The following is a 19,094-nucleotide window of genomic DNA, read 5'->3' on the forward strand; positions in this document are numbered from 1 at the left end:
CTCTTGTTGCTCAGATGTGGCCTTTCTCTCTCTGACCCCAATTTGGCAAAGAAATTCATTAACCTCTCCCCCAAGGAGGGACGTGACTCCCAGGAGAATGAATCTCCCTGGCAATGTGGAACATGACTCCCAGTGGTGAGCCTGGCCTTGGCAGCAAGGGATTGAAAATGCCTACTTGACCAAAAGGGGCAGAAAAGAAAGGTAACAAGCTGAAGTCACAGACCCCAAATATTGTCGAGAGGCTGTCCTGGAGGTTTCTCTTAGGAAGCTCCAGCTAGACATCCCGAATCGTCACAGTATGCCATGCCCTTACCACAAGTCGTCCCCAAATACCTAGGTCCCTACCAGAGATTCTATAAAAGATTCACTCCTTAAGATTTATCTTTCAGAAACTTGGGTGTTCCTGTACCAGACAAGTAGTAAAACCAGAGGCAACAGCCTCTTTAAGATCAATAATTAGATGTAGGTGTCTTTCCCATACTGTCAACACCCCTTTAATATGAACAAGTTAGGGTTCTCACTGCCTAGACACCCCTGATGTTGTAGAAGGAGACTGAGAGGAAGGTGTAGCAACAAACAAGATAAGATTTAACAAAAGTCTATGAATACTGAAACTTTATATAATTACATATATATTTTTGGATGCTGGGTTGTTGGAATGGCTGGAAGGAGGTAAATGACATTGTTGAACTGTAGCCTATTGCGTCCTTTGGGATTTGCTCTGTAGCTGCTTGTTAAATTGTGCCTTGAAGAGCTTCACCTTTTTGTATATACCTTGTATTGCATAACAGGGAAGAGACTGAAACTATGGAACTGTAACCCATAATAGTTTTTGAAACTACCTATATAATTGCTTGTTGAGCTGTGCATCGAGAGTTGACACCTTTCTGTACATATGTTATAGTTTACAATAATGGAAATGTCTGAATTTGTGGAACTGTGACCCGTGACATTCTTTGAAATTTGGTCTCTAACTACTTGTTAAATCATACTTTGAAAGTTCTCATTGATATATGTATGTTAAAGTTCACAATAAAAATAAAATTAAAAAAAAAAAACATGATTAAAGGCATAATTATGAACCATATGAAAATTAAGTTGTGTCATCTGAAAACTTCAAATTTTACAGTTGCTTTTAGTTGTATATTTTGAGATCTCTAAACATGGAGACTCTGCTCTTATGAAAAGACAAATACCCTTTGAGATGTCAGTCATACCCTATTGTCAATTTCTCTTAGTGCAAGAAATAAAATTCCTTAGTTCTTTCCCTGTGAATTCATTTGAAGGCTGATGATGGCTGGCTTCATAGGATTCTCTCCTGTTTGTCCCCAAACTGCTATCTTGAGCCAGGAATACCATTCTAGGTCTCTCTGCCTTTATGTTTTAATCTCTAAAGTGTTTTCCCTTCACTCTTTAGTGATATTTTCTAGCTGCAGGAATAATAATGTCAACAATAATCCAAATATTAAGTACCTGCAAATTGCCACACACCTTACTTACATTATCATTAAACTTTGCAACAGCTTTGAAAGTAGAGATGGGTAATAATTAGAGCTCTTTCCCATTGCCAGGGGCAGAAACACAACTCACACTAGCTTAAGCAAAAAGGAATATTGTGAAGGATTGGAGTGGGGCCGGCTGCAGAGTGGCTGGAGCCAGTGATTCAGATGCTGTTATCAGGAATCATTCTCTCTCGTTTCTGCAGTGTCTTGGCCTTATTCTCTCCTTTTACAGATAGTGTTCTCCATGGGCTGGAAAACACTGCACAGCGAGCTCGAGGCTTACTTTATTCATTCCAACTCAGCACTTCTTCCTCCATGTTTCAAGAAAAGGACTATAATTGGTTAAGCTTATGTCATGACCCATTTCTAGAGTAATCATTGTGACCAGGGTGATGAGGAACTCTTATTTGGCCAAGCCTGGGTCACCTGCCCACCCCTTTGATTGGGCAGCTTCACATACCATATAGAATAGGTAGTGAAACCGGAAATAATTCATTATGGTACTATCACTCCTATTTTGCAGATGAAGAAAATAAGACTTAAGGATGTAAAGTAACTTGTTCAAAGTCACAAAGGCAATAAATGATATATCTAAACCACAGTCTTTTGGCTTCAGCATTCGCATTATTCTCTGGTAAAAGATAGAGTTGCCTCCCTTTACTCTTAACCCTTTCTTGGTGGGGTATGTTCCTAATTCTCCTAATTCTTTTCATGTTTTCCGGAGAGAGAAATTAACCAGGGAAGAGAATTATGTGAAATAAACCTCTACCCTCCATATCTATCTATCTATCTATCTATCCATCCATCCTTCTCTCTCTCTCTCTCTCTCTCTCTCTCTCTCTCTCTTTCTGTCTTATTGAGTAATAATGAGGAACACAGTACCAAGGTGTTTGGTGAGGAGGGGGCATTGCAGGGGAATACAATCACCAGTAGCTACCAAACCTCTTGTATCCTACTTCTCTGTTTTGTTTTGTTACTAGAACCACAGTACTTATTTTCTACTGTTTATGTTGGCAAAGTATACAGCTTTTCAGCACCATGCATATCAAATAGGCTCTTGTGAACTGGCCTTGGAACCTAATTACTGTTACAATACCATTTCTGTGGGAAAATGAGTTCTAGGTGTAACAAACTTCTGGACTATACTCAATAGATAAATTAGGGATTGCCTGTATGGTTTATCTAAAAAAAATTTTTTAAATCAAGATCTTCATTTTCTAGAAGTGTGCAGTGTGAAGGTGTCAGGGTTAGTGAGAAAGGGTGAATTAGGAGATAGATGACCTCTTCAGTAAAGGAGATGACTAATGCCAAAGGCAAACTGCTCTGTGCTTTAACTAAGACTCTGATGGTGTTGTCACCTTTGGCCACTTAAAATCACCTCAGATTCTCCTTCAGCTTACTGTTATAAGTTGCTACCACCTAGTATATTGCATATTAATAAATATGTTCTAATTAAATAAGATTAAATAGTTGCTAAGAGGATCTAAGATGGCGGCATGGAGAGGCGTGGTAGCTAAGTAGTACCCTTGGAACAACTAAAAAAACCAGAAACAACTAGTAAATAATCCGGAATAACTGCAGGGGGACAAATGTGACCGTCCACTCATCATACACCAACATGAATTGGGAGGAATGCCCATGAACACAGCATAAAATCTCTAAGTAAAAACTATGGATCCAGAGCGGGAGACCCCTCCCCCACAGCCTGAGCTACAAAGCCTCGTGGTGCCAGAGAGAAGCTTTCTCTCAGCAAGCGAATATAGCTCAGCTGAGGTTTTAATCAGCGAGTGTGAACTTCTCACTACGAGTACGAATCCCTAACAAGCAGACAGAGGCTTTGGGTGATGACTGACCTTGGAGAGCCAGAGGGTCGCCTCAGAGTAGCTCTAAAGGGGACTCTCTGTTCTTTTTTCAACTCAGTGGAGAAAGCCTCAGCCATTTTCAGTTCCCAGTTCTGTGACCCAGACAAGGGTATAGCACAGGCAGAGAGAGACCACTGAAATGCTAATGACCTCCGTATAGGGGGTCTATCTTCTCTAAGAAGAAAGGGATGGGGCCCAGCTCTCCTACCTGCCTTTTATTCAGAAGTTGGGGAAAAAGAGCCACACCTCCTTACACCAGTCAAGAATTACAGGCTAACAGGCACCACCTGCAGGGCAGAAAAGCACAGTGACCGGAGTCATCAGAGGGTGTACCAATTTTCTAAGACACACCTTCAGGGAAACCAGATATTGAATATTTCTTCATTCTTGGACCTCAGCCCATTCTGGTCTGGGGAGGCCTGTTTGGGGTAACGAAGGAAACCATGCATAGACAACAGACAACTACAACCTACCCCAAGAAAAATGAGGTTATGGCCCGGTCAGGGGAACAAACTTGCACCTCAACTGTGATGCAGGAATTGAAACAACTAGTAATAAGTCAATTCAAAAAGTTTAGGGAAGATGCTGAACCATATAATGAAAACACAGGACGTACATAAGGTAGAAATTGAAAGTTCAAAAAACCAACTGGCGGAATCTATGGAAATGAAAGGCACAACACAAGAGATGAAAGGCACACTGGAAACATACAGCAGCAGATCTCAAGAGGCAGAAGAAAACACTCAGGAACTGGAGAACAAGGCACCTGAAAGCCTACACACAAAAGAGCAGATAGAGAAAAGAATGAAAAAATACGAGCAGTGTCTCTGGGAACTTAAAGACAAAACGAAAAGCGAGGATTTATTTGTCTTTGGTGTCCCAGAAGGAGAAGAGAAGTTGGAAAAGGGGCAGCAGCAATAAGAGGAAATAATCAATGAAAATTTCTCATCTCTTATGAAAGACATAAAATTACGGATCCAAGAAGCGCAGCGTACCCCAAACAGAATAGATCTGAATAGGCCTACACCAAGACGCTTAATTAGCAGATTATCAGACATCAAAGATAAAGAGAGAATCCTGAAAGCAGCAAGAGAGAAGCGATTTATCACACACAAAGGAAGCTTGATAAGACTATGTGTGGATTTCTCAATAGAAACCATGGAGGCAAGAAGGAAGTAGGGTGATATATTTAAGATCCTGAAAGAGAAAAACCACCAACCAAGAATCCTATATCCAGCAAAACTATCCTTCAGATATGAGAGAGAGCTTAAAATATTCTCTGATGAACAGACAGTGACAGAGTTTGTGAACAAGATACCTGCTCTACAGGAAACACTAAAGGAAGCACTGCAGACAGAAAGGAAAAGACAGGAGTGAGAGAAAGGTTTGGAAAACAATTTTGGGATAGTAGCACAGCAGTATAAGTACACTGAACAAAGATGACTGTGAATATTATTGGAAGAGGAAGGCTGGGATCATGTGGGATACCAGAACAAAAGATGAACGATAAAGACTGGGACTGTGTAACTCAGGGAAACCTAGGGTGCTCAACGATTGTAATAAAAGGTACAAATTATGTTTTTACATGAGGTAGAACAAATGAATGTCAGCATTGCAAGGTGTTAAAAAAATACAATCAATGCAAACTAGAGGCTAGAATTAACAGAAACATTGTATTATGCTTCCTTTAATGTAACAAAAGCGGTATACCAAAGCTAAATGCATATGGGGAGAGGGGATGAGGAATAGTGGAAGGGTATGGGACTCCTGGCATTGGTGATGTTGTCTGACTCTTTATTCTACTTTAGGTTAATGCTGTCTTTACTTTTGTCGCCTTCTAGCTATCAAGTTTTTTTGTTTGTTTGTTTTTCTCTCTTTCTCTTGCCTTGTTCTTTTGCCTCTCTGCCTTCTTTGACTCTTCCTCTGTCTTTGTGGAAGAAATGTCCTTGTATAGAGAGTGGTGATGGTGCTCAGTACATAAATACATGACTATACAAGGAACCAACGATTGTTTACTTAGGATGGAATGTATAGTGTTTGAACAAAACCATCTTGAAAGAAATGGGTTGATGAAGAAACCTTGAGGGCACTATATTGAGTGAAATAAGACAGACGCATAAAGGCAAATATTTCGGAGTCTCACTGATATGAAGTAATTATAATATGTAAACTCATAGACATGAAATATAAGTTACCAGGATATAGAATGAGGCTAAAGAATGGGGAGTGATTGCTTATTATGAGCAGAATGTTCAACTAGGGTGAACTTAAATATTTGTAAATGGACAGGGGTGATGGTAGCATGTAATGAGAGTAACTAACAGTGCTAAAAGGTGTGTGAAGGTGGTGGAAGGGGTAAGCTCGGAGTCACAGATGTCACCGGAAGAAAAGTTGGAGGTTAAAAGATGGGAATGTATAAAACAGTGAATCTTGTTGTGGACAATGTCCGTGATTAACTATGCATATATTAGAAATCTCTCTCATGAACTAGAACAAATGTATGTCACTATAACTAGAGGTTAATAATAGAGAGGCATATAGGGAAAAAATATGTACCCATTGCAAACTATATACTACAGTTAGCAGTATTTTAACATTCTTTCATCAACAGTAACAACTGTACTATGCCAAAACTGTGAATCAATAATGGAGGGGGGGGACGTGGTTAGGGTATGGGAGGATCTGAGTTTCCTTTTTTTTTTTTGTCTGTTTCTTTTTTGGAGTAGTGAAAATGTTCTAAAAATTGAAAAAAAAATTGTGTTGATGGATGCATAGCTGTGTGGTGGTGCTGTGGGCAATTGATTGATTGTACACTGGATCTTTGGATAGTTGTATGGTATCTGAACAATCTCAGTAAAAAATATATATATATAAAATAGTTGCTAAAATTGGTCTTTTATTCATGCAATAATTCATTCATGATTGAGCTCTTCAACACTGGAGGGTAATTGAAAGTTGATAATTAAGAGAGGAATAAATAAGAAAATATGAAGTTCCTGGTAGAATGCTGGCACATGGTAGACAGTATTACTGAGTTAGTTCTCTTTCTGGTTCCTGTCTCCTTACTGTCTTTCTGATGGTACTTTGTTTTCAGCTTGTTTTCCTATTAGGCATATTTGGTGATGATAAAATCCATAAGATGTGCTCACTTTCATAATGTCAAATCTTTTAATTTATATTTCAGAGTTTAAACACTTTATTTTAGAGAATGGAATTCCCATGTGGAAGGTTCTCTTTCGAAAATATAGTTTTGTTTTTATACTAAGCAATTTAAGAGTAGATTAGAGATGGCAGGTCTTACTGCATAACTTTTCTGCACTATAAGCTATTCATTGGGCATATGAGCCTGCAGAGCATAAGCACATTTTCTGTGTGTAATGTTATATTTGAAGAGGGAAAATTATATTATATGCAATATAAATGTTAACTATCATCAATTTCTAGTTTGCTAAATACCTTGTCATTTGGCATGCTACAAAATCCAGTTTTGTATGTTTATCATATTTTGTATATCATTTTTTCAAGTGCATCCCCAGTACAGGATTGAAAACTCCTGGCAGGCAGGGACCTTCTTTATCTTTGACATCAGCACCTATATGGTAGAGTGCTAGGCATGTACTAGGTGCTCTCTTATCTGCTGAGGGCAAGATAATGACTTTCGCTATTTAATTTGGGTCAGCAGGCCAGAATTGTCCTAATAGTGTCAACGTTTAATTGGTGATGTAAAATTTCTTTGACAGTTCATAAAATTAGATAACATAAAAAGTTTACTGTCGAAAATGACTTATTCATTACGTTGGACTTTAGGGATAACTTGTGGTATGGTCTTTTGGATATGTGATAGAATTTGCTTTTAAACAAAGTGATTGAAAAGGGTTAAACCCCACTTATATGGAGTTTGGGCTTCTTCCAGCCTTACCTGTCCAGAATACACTTGAGCCTAAAGAAGTTCCAAGTGTGTGTGCCAAGAAGATGTACTGAGATTCATACATTGCTTAGCTAGAAGAAACGGATGCTCTTACTGAGGGGCAATAGCAATAAAGACCAAACCCCATTGTTACCAAAGCCAAGAAATAGAAGGGAAATAAAAAAGAAAAAGGAAATTAGAGTAACATAGGAAGAAAAGAATGACAATTTAAAACTTGTGTACAAGGTGGAAAAAGTGGGCTTTTTTTAGTGGGGGGAGGGGTAGTGGTGAGGATAGTAGTGACCGTGATAGAGGGAAAGCAGGCTTGCCTGTTAGGCCTGCATGCTGTTTGGGAGTTCTTACTGAAGAAGTAATTCTACATAGCCCCTGAGAACATCCCTCCCTTTAAAGCAGGGACATGTTGAAGGCTCATTGACCTCAACCCTAAAGTCTGGGGGAGACTGGAAGACTAGGTGAGGTTCTACTCTATTCTGTCATTTAGTCAAAGTTTTATAGAGCTTCTACTTGTGGAGCTACCGCTAGCCTGTACAATTATCTGTGTGTGATATAGTCAACAAATTAGTGTATAAATGAGTAAATGAATGATGCCATCCTTGCACTCATTTATTTACTAATTTATTGAGCACTTACTGTGTGCTAGACACAGAATATTCTAGGTTTAAATACAGAAATCATCCCTGCCCTCATGGACCATATATGCTAGTGAAAGAGACATCATAAAAAATAAACACATACAGTTACAAATTGGGTTAATTTACAGGCAGAAAAATAGTGGCTGCTATGTTAACATGGGGTTTTGGAGGTCAGTTTAGATTGAGTGCTCTGTGGGTGACTTGAAATCAAAGAACTGAAGGTTGAGTAGGAGTTAACCATGTTGGAGGTGGGGAAGGGAGCACTGCAAGTGGGGAAGACAGAATTTTATGAAGCTTCTCAGGTTGGGGGTGAGAGAGCTGGGAGTGAGTTGGCATCCTTGAGGATCTGAAACAAGGCTAGTGTGGCTAGAATGCAGAGAGGGAAGAAGGGAGTTGCTTGAGAGGAAGTGGAGAAATTGGCAGGGCTTCCAGGCTTCCAGAATATACCGGTGATACAAATTCCAAAAGCCTCAAGTTTCATTACTCTTAGTTAGGAAAAAGAATAAGAGATTAATTTGTGACTTGGAAGGAGCAAAAAAAAATGTTGGCAAATTAGAACATAATTGGTTTACCTATTTCATATGAAAATTGGTGTTGCATTATGGAAAGAATGTGGGCTTTAGAGTCAGAATTCACTTTTTCCCAGCTGTTTCTTAATGCTATATGGGCTTAGGGAAGTTAAATTACTAAGCCTCTTTGACCTCTGTTCCTTCATTTGTGAAATGGAGATAGTAGTGCCCCTTTATTGTGATAATGAAATTAAATAAAGTATTTAGAGAGATTCCACAAAGCAGAGAAAAGCAAACCCATTTCCTCTCTCAGGGCCTCCATACTTACCTGAATTTCTGCAATACAGTGTAAGTGCCAGCTCTGCCTACCCTGGATTAGGCCCTATGGCTGCAGAGAAAAGTTTCAGGAGAAAACTCAGGGATAAAAATGGAGGAAGTGATGCATTAGCCTGAAATTACTAGAAACACCCAGGAAGTAAAGGAGGGAGAAGAGACTCAAGAACCAGAGAAGCCCTCAGGCCAGCTAAATACTCCTTGGAGTGATGAGGAAATCAGGTGTTTCGTTTAGGAACGGGAATCCCTTGAATGTGTGATGTATCCCAGACAGAGGAAAAAGAATCAATATCAAGATCAATTGCCCAGGGGCTCAGCGAGAGGGGCATAAAAAAGAGCTGGTGACAGTGTCACCACACATTGATAAGTTTTACAGATTTATGTTGGGCAATACATGAGGCCAACCAGAAGCCAAGGACCGAATCCCTGCCTTGTCCTTATGGAGAGGCCCTCCATAGAATAATGGACTATAACTGGGAGGACAGCATTTCCTCAGACTTGGCCAACCTTCCACCTCCTGAGTTCAGCTCCAGGCCTGCACCATCCTTGTGCCACTTGAAGAGCTGATGTTGACCCCCACAACCCTCACACATGTGATTTACATGGAGAACTCTCAGGTACCAGGATGGGCGCCCTGGACCCCAAGCCCTCCATGGTCATCTCTTTACCGTATCCTGCCATTCTCGCATAAGACCCCAGCTCCCAGCAGCAGTGGTCGACCTCTTCTGACTCTTCTGACTCAGATCCTGGTCTTGATGACAACTTGAACCTGGATCCCAGTTCTGTTTGAGAGATAACAGAATATTGCAGATCCATGCATTCATTCCATCTTAATGATGTTTTTTCTTCCAATCTGTTAACACAGAATATTCTATCATTTATTTAGGTCTTCATTAATTCTTTTAGCAATGTTTTCTTGTTTTCTGTGTACAAGTCCTTTACATCTTGGTTAGATTTATTCCTAGATATTTGATTAATGCAGTTGCTATTGTGAATGGAATTTTTTCCTTGATTACTTCTGATTATTCACTGCTTGTGTATAGAAACAGTAAAGATTTTTAGCTGTCGATCTTGGACCCCACCATTTTGCTGAATTCATTTATTAGCTTGAGTAGCATTTTTGTATGTTCTTTGGGCCTTTCTATATATAGGATCATATCATCTGCAAATAGTGAATGTTTTACTTATTCCTTTCCAATATGCAGGCCTTTTATCTCTTCTTCATGCCTAGGTACTCTGACTAGAACTTCTAGAACAATGGTGAACAGTAGTGGTGACACTGGATATCCTTGTCTTGTTCCAGATTTTAGAGAAAAAGTTTCATTCTTGGACAACTAAGTATGATGTTAGACTGGGTTTGTCATTTATGCCCTTTATCAGATTGAGGGAGTTTCCTTCTATTCTTACTTTCTAAGTGTTTTTATCAAGAAAGAATGCTACATTTTGCCAGAAGCATTTTCTGCATCCATTGAAAAGATCATGCTGCTTTTCCCTTCTGTTTAATAATGTGTATTATATTTGATTTTCTAATGTTGAGCCATCTTGCATGCCTGGGATAAATTCCACTTGATCTTGTTTTTTGTTTTTTTGTTTTCATGCACTGTTGGATTCAATTTGCAGGTATTTTGTTCAGGATCTTTGCATCTATATTCATAAGAGAAATTGGTGTGTAATTTTATTTTCTTGTGTCTTTATGTGGTTTTGGCATTAGGGTAATATTGGCCTCATGGAAGAAATTAGGTAGTGTTCCCTTCTCTTCAGATTTTTGGAATGGTTTGAACACGATTGGTATTAATTCTTCTTGTATTGAATGGTAGAATTCACCTGTAAAGACATCTGATCCTGAGCTATTCTTTATTGCGAGATTTCTGAAGACTGATTCAGTTGTTTGGAATTGGTCAGTTGAGATCTTCTATTTGTTGTATAGTCAGTGTAGGTTATTTGTATATTACAAGGAATTTGTCCATTTCATCTAGTTTGTTCAATTTATCAGCATATCAATTTTCATAGAATCTCTTATGATCCTTTTTATTTCTGTGGGGACAGTAATATGCACAGAGGTATGGCATGTTTAAGGATTATGATGTATGCAACTTACTATCAAATTTTTTAAAAAAAAGTATATATAATTAGATATATAAAAGATGGAGAGATGGACACACATAGAATTATACAAAAATGTGGCAAAATAATAAAGTTAGACAAATAAGTTATGTGGGTACAGGATATATTGGAGTTCTTTGTATTATGATATAATTTTTGTAACTGTCCATAACTTTAAAATTATTTCAAAATAAAAGTTGTAAAAATGAAAAAAATATATTTAATGCACTTAGCAGAGGCCCTGGCTCATGGTCATTAAACTGTATGCGTTGCTGTTAACTATTACTACTACTTCCTACACTTCCTCGTCAGGGCAGAAGGACAACTGCCAGATTGTCTATAAAATGTGAGCTATACTCCCCTTTGTCCAATGTACGGATGGATGAGTAGAAAAATGGGGACAAAAAAAAAAAGGCACCCAGTGTTCTTTTTTACTTTAATTGTTCTTTTTCATTTTAATTTTTATTCTTATTATTTGTGTGTGTGTGGTAATGAAAATGTTCAAAAATTAATTTTGGTGATGAATATACAACTATATAATGGTACTATGAACAACTGAATGTACGCTTTGTATGACTGCATGGTATGTGAATATATCTCAATAAAAATGAATTAAAAAAATGTGAGCTAAATGAACCCGATGGACACTGATAAATTGTGTGCAAACCAACATATCTGTAGCAACTTTAGATGTTATTGAATACTATTTCATATGGGTAGTCTTCAGTGAAATGTTGGGAGACTTTAAATCTTTTCTAGTGATAGTTCAAAAAGCAAGTCTTTTATAACAGAGGCAAAATGATCTATATACACTTGTTGATAAATGGCTCTGCATTTCAAAGAAAGACATCAATAGAGGGCTAAATTCACTTCATGAAAAGCCATGGTATGTAAAACACTTTATAGCTTTTTCAAAGGGTGTCATGTAATTATGGTAAAATAAAGACTTTGGATAACGACTCTATGAAAGTGTTAATATATAACCTTAAAAACATGGGGTTTCCTTTACTTCACATACAATTCTTCAGTTAAATTTAGTGCAAGCAAGATAAACCGTTTGGGATAAAGTATCATGTAGGTGTCTGTGATTCACTCCATTATTAATGTGGAAATGCAATAAAATCCTGCCATAATACAAAAGAAAATGTGGTCCAAAATCTTCAGTCATATTATTGGAGGATACTGAAATTATTCTTAGGCAGTTGGGAGTTCCAAGGGTGTGGGAACCTATCACCAGTTTTGTGGGGTATGTTTGAATGCTGATGACATGTACAAGAATTTTGATAATGACAGTGAAGATTTTTTTTTGGAAAGAGAAAGTTACTTGGGAAAAACATATTTTGGCCTTTGATATAGTTATTAATTTTGTAGAAAAATGCATTATTTTATGGCTAAACATTTTTGACTCTGACTCACAAAAGATAAATTTACTTTGTGAACAAATACATACATACATATAGGTAACTAAAAAGTTTGATGAAACAATATAGACTTCAGTATTTTCTCTTATATTCTATTTCAATTCTTTAGAAAATGTTTATAAACCACTAGATTAATTTTATGACCTACTAGTAGGTTATAACTTGCAGTTTAAAAAACCTTGGGCCAAATGACTGTGTTTTAAGTGGAACTTTGGAAAGGAATTCCAGATTACTCTAGAAGTATAGGATCAGCACAGTTTCACAGTATCATATCTCACATCGTTAATAATGGATGGTTAATTGGTACCAACCCCAAATCATTTCACTGCTTGTGATGGTCTCTTAAGAAGGATTCCTATATATATACACACACACACACATATATATATGCACATACATACGTATACATATATACATATTTACTTGCATATGCATACATTCTCTCTGGAAGGATTCATATGATATTAATAACAGGGTTTGTTTGAGGGAAAGAGAATCTGTGGGCAGGGTGGGGATAAGACACTTCATAGTATACCCTTTCATTCTTTTGAATTTGAATCGTGTGAATATATTATTCTAAAATTTAGATTTAAAATAATGAGTTCTGCTTCTGCGTTATTAGGGAAAAAGAAGGACTCTGGTTTGGATCAGTGTTTAAGCAGGAAATATTGCTGTTATAGGTTAGCATTGTCTGGCACAGGAGTGGGGAAATACAGCCTGTATGTTCTGTGTTTGCCACCCCTGATCCAGATCAGCTGTGCTGACAATACTATAAAAGGATGTTTAAGTGACTTTAAAAAGGGTTATTTTGTGTCCTTTGCTCTGCTTATTATAGGGGGGTATATACTATAGTCTAGAAGGCCTTTTTTTTTTTTTAAATTAGAACATGGTTAATTTAAATGTTTTAGTGCCTTAAAGTAGAAGTAAATTTTTTATTTTTTTACTTGTTATTTAGAAATAATTTCAAACTTGTAGAATAGCTACACAAATAAGAAAAGTAATAGCAATACCTGTTTCCAGATTCACTCTTCATTCACATTTCACCCCATTTGCTTTATTGTTTTATCTATCTGCCTTTTTTGTTTTCCCTAAACCATTTGAGAGTAACATACAAATACCATTCCCCTTTATTCCTGACTACTTCAGGGTGTGTTTTCTAAGATCAGGGTTATTCTCTTATTTAACTCCAATATAGTTATCAGTAAATTTAATATTGATAGCATGCTTTCATCTAATCTATCACCTGTTTTCCATTTTTGTCTGTTGACCCAGAAATGTCCTAATAGCATTTTTTTCCCTCTCTGGTATAGGATACAGTCTAGTATCAGGTATTGCATTTGTCATGACTTTTTGCCTCCTTTGATCTGAAACATTTCCAGTCTTTCTCTTTTATAACATTGAGATTTTAAAATAATACAGCCCACCCCCTTCCCTTTAAAAACAAAAAAAGTTTCTCATTCTGATGTTTCTTCATGTTTAGATTCAGGTTATGCATTCTGGCCAGAATACTACATAGGTGATATGTCTTTCTCAGGATATCCCATCTGTAGGCACATGATGTCCACTTGTCCCTCAGTAGTGATGTTGGAGTACCTAGTCAAGGTGTTATCTAGTTTGTACTATGTAAGTAATATTTTTCCCTTGCAACTAATAAGCAGTCTGTAGGAAGACATTTTAGAACTATGCAAATATCTTGCTCATCATCAAAATTTCCCCCTAGAGTTAGCATCCGTTGGTTGTCCTTGCCTGATTCAGTCTTTAGTATGATGGTTGCAAACTGCTGGTTTTTCCCATTCTAGCACTACCTCCATTATTACCACTCAGCACTCAGCTTTCTCTTGTAAGCAAGAATCCTTCCTTCTCTCCCTTTTATTTTATGTTATTTTATTTGTTATTGTTATGGGCTTATAAATTCCTCTTTCTTTTTCAATTCCTCTTTGTTTTTACTTTGTGAACTAGAGGATTTAACTTTGGGGTCAGTGGATGATTTTAAGAGATCAATAACCACCCTGAAATTGTGTGCCAAGTTTTGTGTTTTTGGACATCTTTCTGGGGAGAGCATCCATAACTTTCATCAGATGCTCTAAAGCCTTCTTGACTAAAACAGAATTAAGTTCCACTGGATTAAAGGGTTAAACTTTAATCTATCTGTTACCCTTATATATTTGTATATTCTTTATCCTGTTTGCTATACCAAATGATAAATAACTTAAGTGTTAGAACCATAGTGTATGTTGTTCTGTAGGTACAGTCAATTTTTTCTACTTTTTTCCAACCACCATTTAAAATATATGTATAACTTAATGTTATATCTTGGTTACTTTAAAATTTTTGCTGGAATGTATATTAAAGATTTTCATTACCATTTTAGCAGCAATTTATGATATATAGAACCAGTCTTGTTGAAGCAATGAATGACCTTAATTTCATTTGGAATTTTAAAACCAACGTTTTTTTATACTGTAGTTTTATTAGCTCTCTGGGAGTGAGCTACATGATGCTGTGCACTGAAAGTTACCCTAATGTTCTGGCGTTCTCTTTCCTGGATGAGCTTCAGAAGGAGTTCATTACTACTTATAGCATGATGAAGACAAATACTGCTGTCAGACCTTACTGTTTCATTGAATTTGGTAAGGACCTGATTTTTTTTTCCTTCTCATTATCCTGTCTCCATTCAGTCATAAGCAATTTTTCTTTAAATAATTGAGGGGGGGGAGGCAAGGGGAATGGGAGAACTCAGAAAATTCTGCTGCTGCTTTGCTTTTGATAAAATTATTTGGCAAACAATATATAAATTGGCAACTTCTTTCCTAGTTAAGATGCCTGTTCGAAAAATTTGTGTTTGAGCCATGAAGGGGATTGTGATTATTGGCCCAAAAAGTTAACCCTGGAAGACAGTTTCTTAAAGAGAAATTTATAAGCCAGCCTTCAGAGATTTGTGTTTATGTGAAAATCTTACGTAGTCAGCTTAATGTAAAACAGGGGTTGGCAAACATTTTTTGTTAAGGACCAGATAGTATATATTTTAGGCTTTAAGGGCCATATGGTCTCTGTTGCAGCTACTCAGTCCTGCCATTATAACTCAAAAGCAGCCAAAGGCAATACATAAATAAATGAGCATGGTTATGTTCCAATAAAACTTTAGTTACAAAAACAGGCAGCAGGTTGGATTTTGTCTGTTGGCAGTAGTTACTTGATTCATGATGTAGAATGAAAAAACAAAAACAAAAACAAAAAACTATGTAGCAAATAGTAAACATAAAATCCCACTTAGAAGATATTTAGAAAATGTCTTGTATTGATTTCATTATATTCTTTAAAATGTACATTCTATTGGTGTAAGCAGTAACTAAGAAAACATTTATAAAAACATGCAACTCACAGTGTATGTTCTTATGTAATTACAACTGTGATAAGGAGTTCTATAAAAATTAAGACTGGTTTAAAGTTAAAGCTGTTGTTTGTTTCTGTAGTTCCTTGAAGTAGATATAATAGAAGAAATATACCCAATTGGTGGCGACCCTTAGTTTATTTATAATTATTAATTTCTAAAATATAATTCTAGAGTATAAAACTGATGACTCTGTGATATATTAGCCATTAATCATGAACATTCCATGACAAATTGAACAGTTTTGAATAGCAAATTAAACAAATTACTTGCAAAATTTACTGTCCATAAACATCACATTCTCAAATGACTTAATTAACAAATGACAGCAAGAAAATTTATTTTTTTATTTTACATAGATAACTTCATTCAGAGGACCAAGCAGCGATATAATAATCCAAGGTCTCTTTCAACAAAGATAAATTTGTCTGACATGCAGATGGAAATCAAGCTGAGACCCCCTTATCAGATTTCCATGTATGAACTGGGGTCAGCCAATGGAGTCACATCTGCATTTTCTGTTGACCATAAAGGTGCTGGTAAGATTTCTTCTGGTGAGTTCTGGATCTCATTTGTTTCACTTTTTTAATCATTATTTTCTAAAAATTGAAGAACTCTTGAAAATGAATTACTTTATTTTAATATTTTAAAGCAAATACATGAGAAAATGAAGAAGTTCAGAGTAATCTTTCTGCCTGTGGTTTATAAAGTAATCTACCAGGTATGTGACTAATCAGGAAAATACTTTCAAATAGAAATCTCAAGAGAATCTCTTTGCTAGGAAAACATTTAAGAAGGTTTCTTCTTAAAAAATGTTCTAGAAATGAGTAATAGTTTCTTCATAATGTATGTTTACAGTCATGTAAAGTGCTTTCCATTATGTCAAAATGACTGCATTCAAAGTCAGGGTTCTTGACTGTCACAGAAAATGTAAGAACCTTAGTGATCATCTGCTTATGCCTACCTTCCCAAATAAGGAATACCATCCTCAGTAGATGACTGAGATGATAGCTTAAAAATTTCAGCTTAAGAATAGAAACCTCATTTTTTAAAAGGTGGCATATGTTGTTGTTGGATATGCTTGTTTAAAAAATTCGTCTGTATATCTTGAGCTAAAAAGTGTGCTTCTCTGTAATGCCCACCTGTTTGCCTGAGTTCTGTGACCTTTCACTCCCTCCCTAATAGCACTTCAGAATTTTGAAGTCAGCAACTCTGTGTCCTTTCCATACCTTTTAGTCTGATTTACTGTATGTAAAATATCCTTAGTTCCTCAGCTTTTCTGTGTATGACATTTTGAAGCCTTCACTGTCCTAGAAGCTTTTTTAGGACATGCTCTAGTTTGTTACTGATTTTCAAATGTGGCACTCAGGATTGAACATGTATAATACTTAACATTTGGATTGATTAATACAAAATGAGAGTAACCTCAAGCCAAATATACTACTTAAATTTCAGTTGATCTTTTTGAACCTAAGTGTGGAATTTAATCTCTATCTGTTAAAGTTCATCCTGTTTGTTTTGGCCTATCTTTCAGCCTATTGAAATAATTTGAATATGTTGTGCTTGTTTTTTGTTCGGTCAGCTTTGGGCTATCTACAATGTTGATAAGCCTGCTTTTTTTTTTTTCTTTCTTTCTTTAGGCACTGATTAAAATATTGACTAGAACTAGATTAAGGAAAGACTCGTAAGTCGTCCAACAACAAAAATTCTTCCAATTTGACATTTCCTTTCAACCAATCATTTTTCTAGTACCTACCATCTGGCAATTCCCATTCACTAAGCTAGAAATTAAAAAAAAAAAAAATGCACCTAACTCCTGAGTATGCTTATTAAGCTAGCTGAATCCTTCCCAGTTTATTATTATACTTAAATTTCTTCATCATATTTCCAAGGATATTGTGCAAAACTTTTAACATTTTTTATTGTGAAATATATATACAGAAAAGTGATAACTTTGAAAGTATGATTTATTTGTGCAAAACTTTTGAAGCATTACCAGATTGTCTCAGTCTTTCCAGGGTAAATGATACCAGAATTGTTTGAAGGGAAAAATTGAAATCAGCACAACTATATTAAGCTACCTTTTTGACTGAGTATTATGCATGCCCAGGATTGTCCCCAAATAACCATTCCTGGAACTGCCTTATGGTCTTGGCAGCCACATTTTATTTTGCAAAAAAATGTCCATACTCTAAGAAATGCTGTTGCCAGACAGGTTCTTAAATGTTGCTAAGATCTTTCATTTGCCAGGTTCACTCTATCTCAAGGTACTACATTCTTGACCTTTGAAGGTCAGGTCATCTTGTTCCTGGCCTATCCCATAAGCACCTGTGGGTAAAAGATAAGTTAGCATATAAAACATTTAAGTAAAGAACACATGATGTCAACCTCATACTCTGACATTTTGGAAAATTACTGAACTAATCCACAATGCTTTAAAATCTATTCATAAAATTTGAAAAATTGTGAGAAATATTCTGCTGAAAGTAAGCTCTAGTATGTTTATGACATAATTTTTTAGCCCTGTTAAAATAGAGAAGAGGCTGGCTTGCCATAACTTAATTCTTGTAAATCTCAGTGAAACTCCTAGTGATGACTCCTTTCTTTTCTTTTCTTTTTTTTTTTTTTTTGCCTTTATTTATTTATTTATTTATTTATTTATTTATTTATTTTTAATTCAGTTTTATTGAAATATATTCACAAACCATACAGTCATCCATGGTATACAATCAACTGTTCACAGTATGATCATATAGTTATGCGTTCATCACCACAATCTATTTCTGAACATTTTCCTTACATCAGAAAGAATCAGAATAAGAATAACAAATAAAAGTGAAAAGAGAATACCCAATCCTTTCTTTTCTAAACTGTCTTTCTAAACTGTCTGTGGCCTAATTTTTATTTAGGATATTACTGGAGATTATTTTCAAGTTTACCAATCAGTAGTGTCCACAAATATGTCTTCCCATCTCTGGTTTTGAAAATTGTGACATTTTCTTCTTTCTGGTATAGTCTTCAGTTCTATAAAATTTTTCCAAAGAATACTACTAGTGGTACTACAGCTCTGTTTGCAAGCTTTTTCCAGTACTTTGGTATGTGATTGGGGGAGAGGGGCTCAAAATATGAATTTGCTTAAAATAGCTCCTTAGTATTGCTGTACCTATGCGATATTTAGTTCTTGTTTTATGATAGTCTTACAATCTTACTTTGAGGATTATTTACATTACTTAATAAGGTAAAAATTATAGTTGAGAGTTTTGCCTTAAAAAAAAAAAAGTCGTCTGTTTATGTTATATCATCTTCCCGAATCAGTCTCCTTTTTTTGATAATTCTTTTTGCTTGGAATACAGTAATGAAATCAGTTTCAGTTATTAGTAAATATCCCAACCTTTGGTTTATGCTGATTTTAG

At 36.1% G+C, this 19,094-nt stretch overlaps 1 protein-coding gene across 2 annotated transcripts in view; it reads left to right on the forward strand.

The window, feature by feature from the left end:
• Window positions 1–19,094, forward strand: part of SEC22A (SEC22 homolog A, vesicle trafficking protein) — a 121,541-nt gene that overhangs the window by 26,970 nt on the left and 75,477 nt on the right. For both annotated transcript variants that reach the window (XM_037836983.1, XM_037836989.1), the window contains exons 3-4: window positions 14,757–14,920; window positions 16,041–16,235. In XM_037836983.1, the coding sequence (XP_037692911.1) occupies window positions 14,757–14,920; window positions 16,041–16,235 (359 nt within the window). The remainder of the gene's footprint in view (window positions 1–14,756; window positions 14,921–16,040; window positions 16,236–19,094) is intronic.

This window comes from Choloepus didactylus, chromosome 1, assembly GCF_015220235.1.
Source record: "Choloepus didactylus isolate mChoDid1 chromosome 1, mChoDid1.pri, whole genome shotgun sequence".
In the NCBI taxonomy this organism is placed as follows: domain Eukaryota; kingdom Metazoa; phylum Chordata; class Mammalia; order Pilosa; family Megalonychidae; genus Choloepus; species Choloepus didactylus.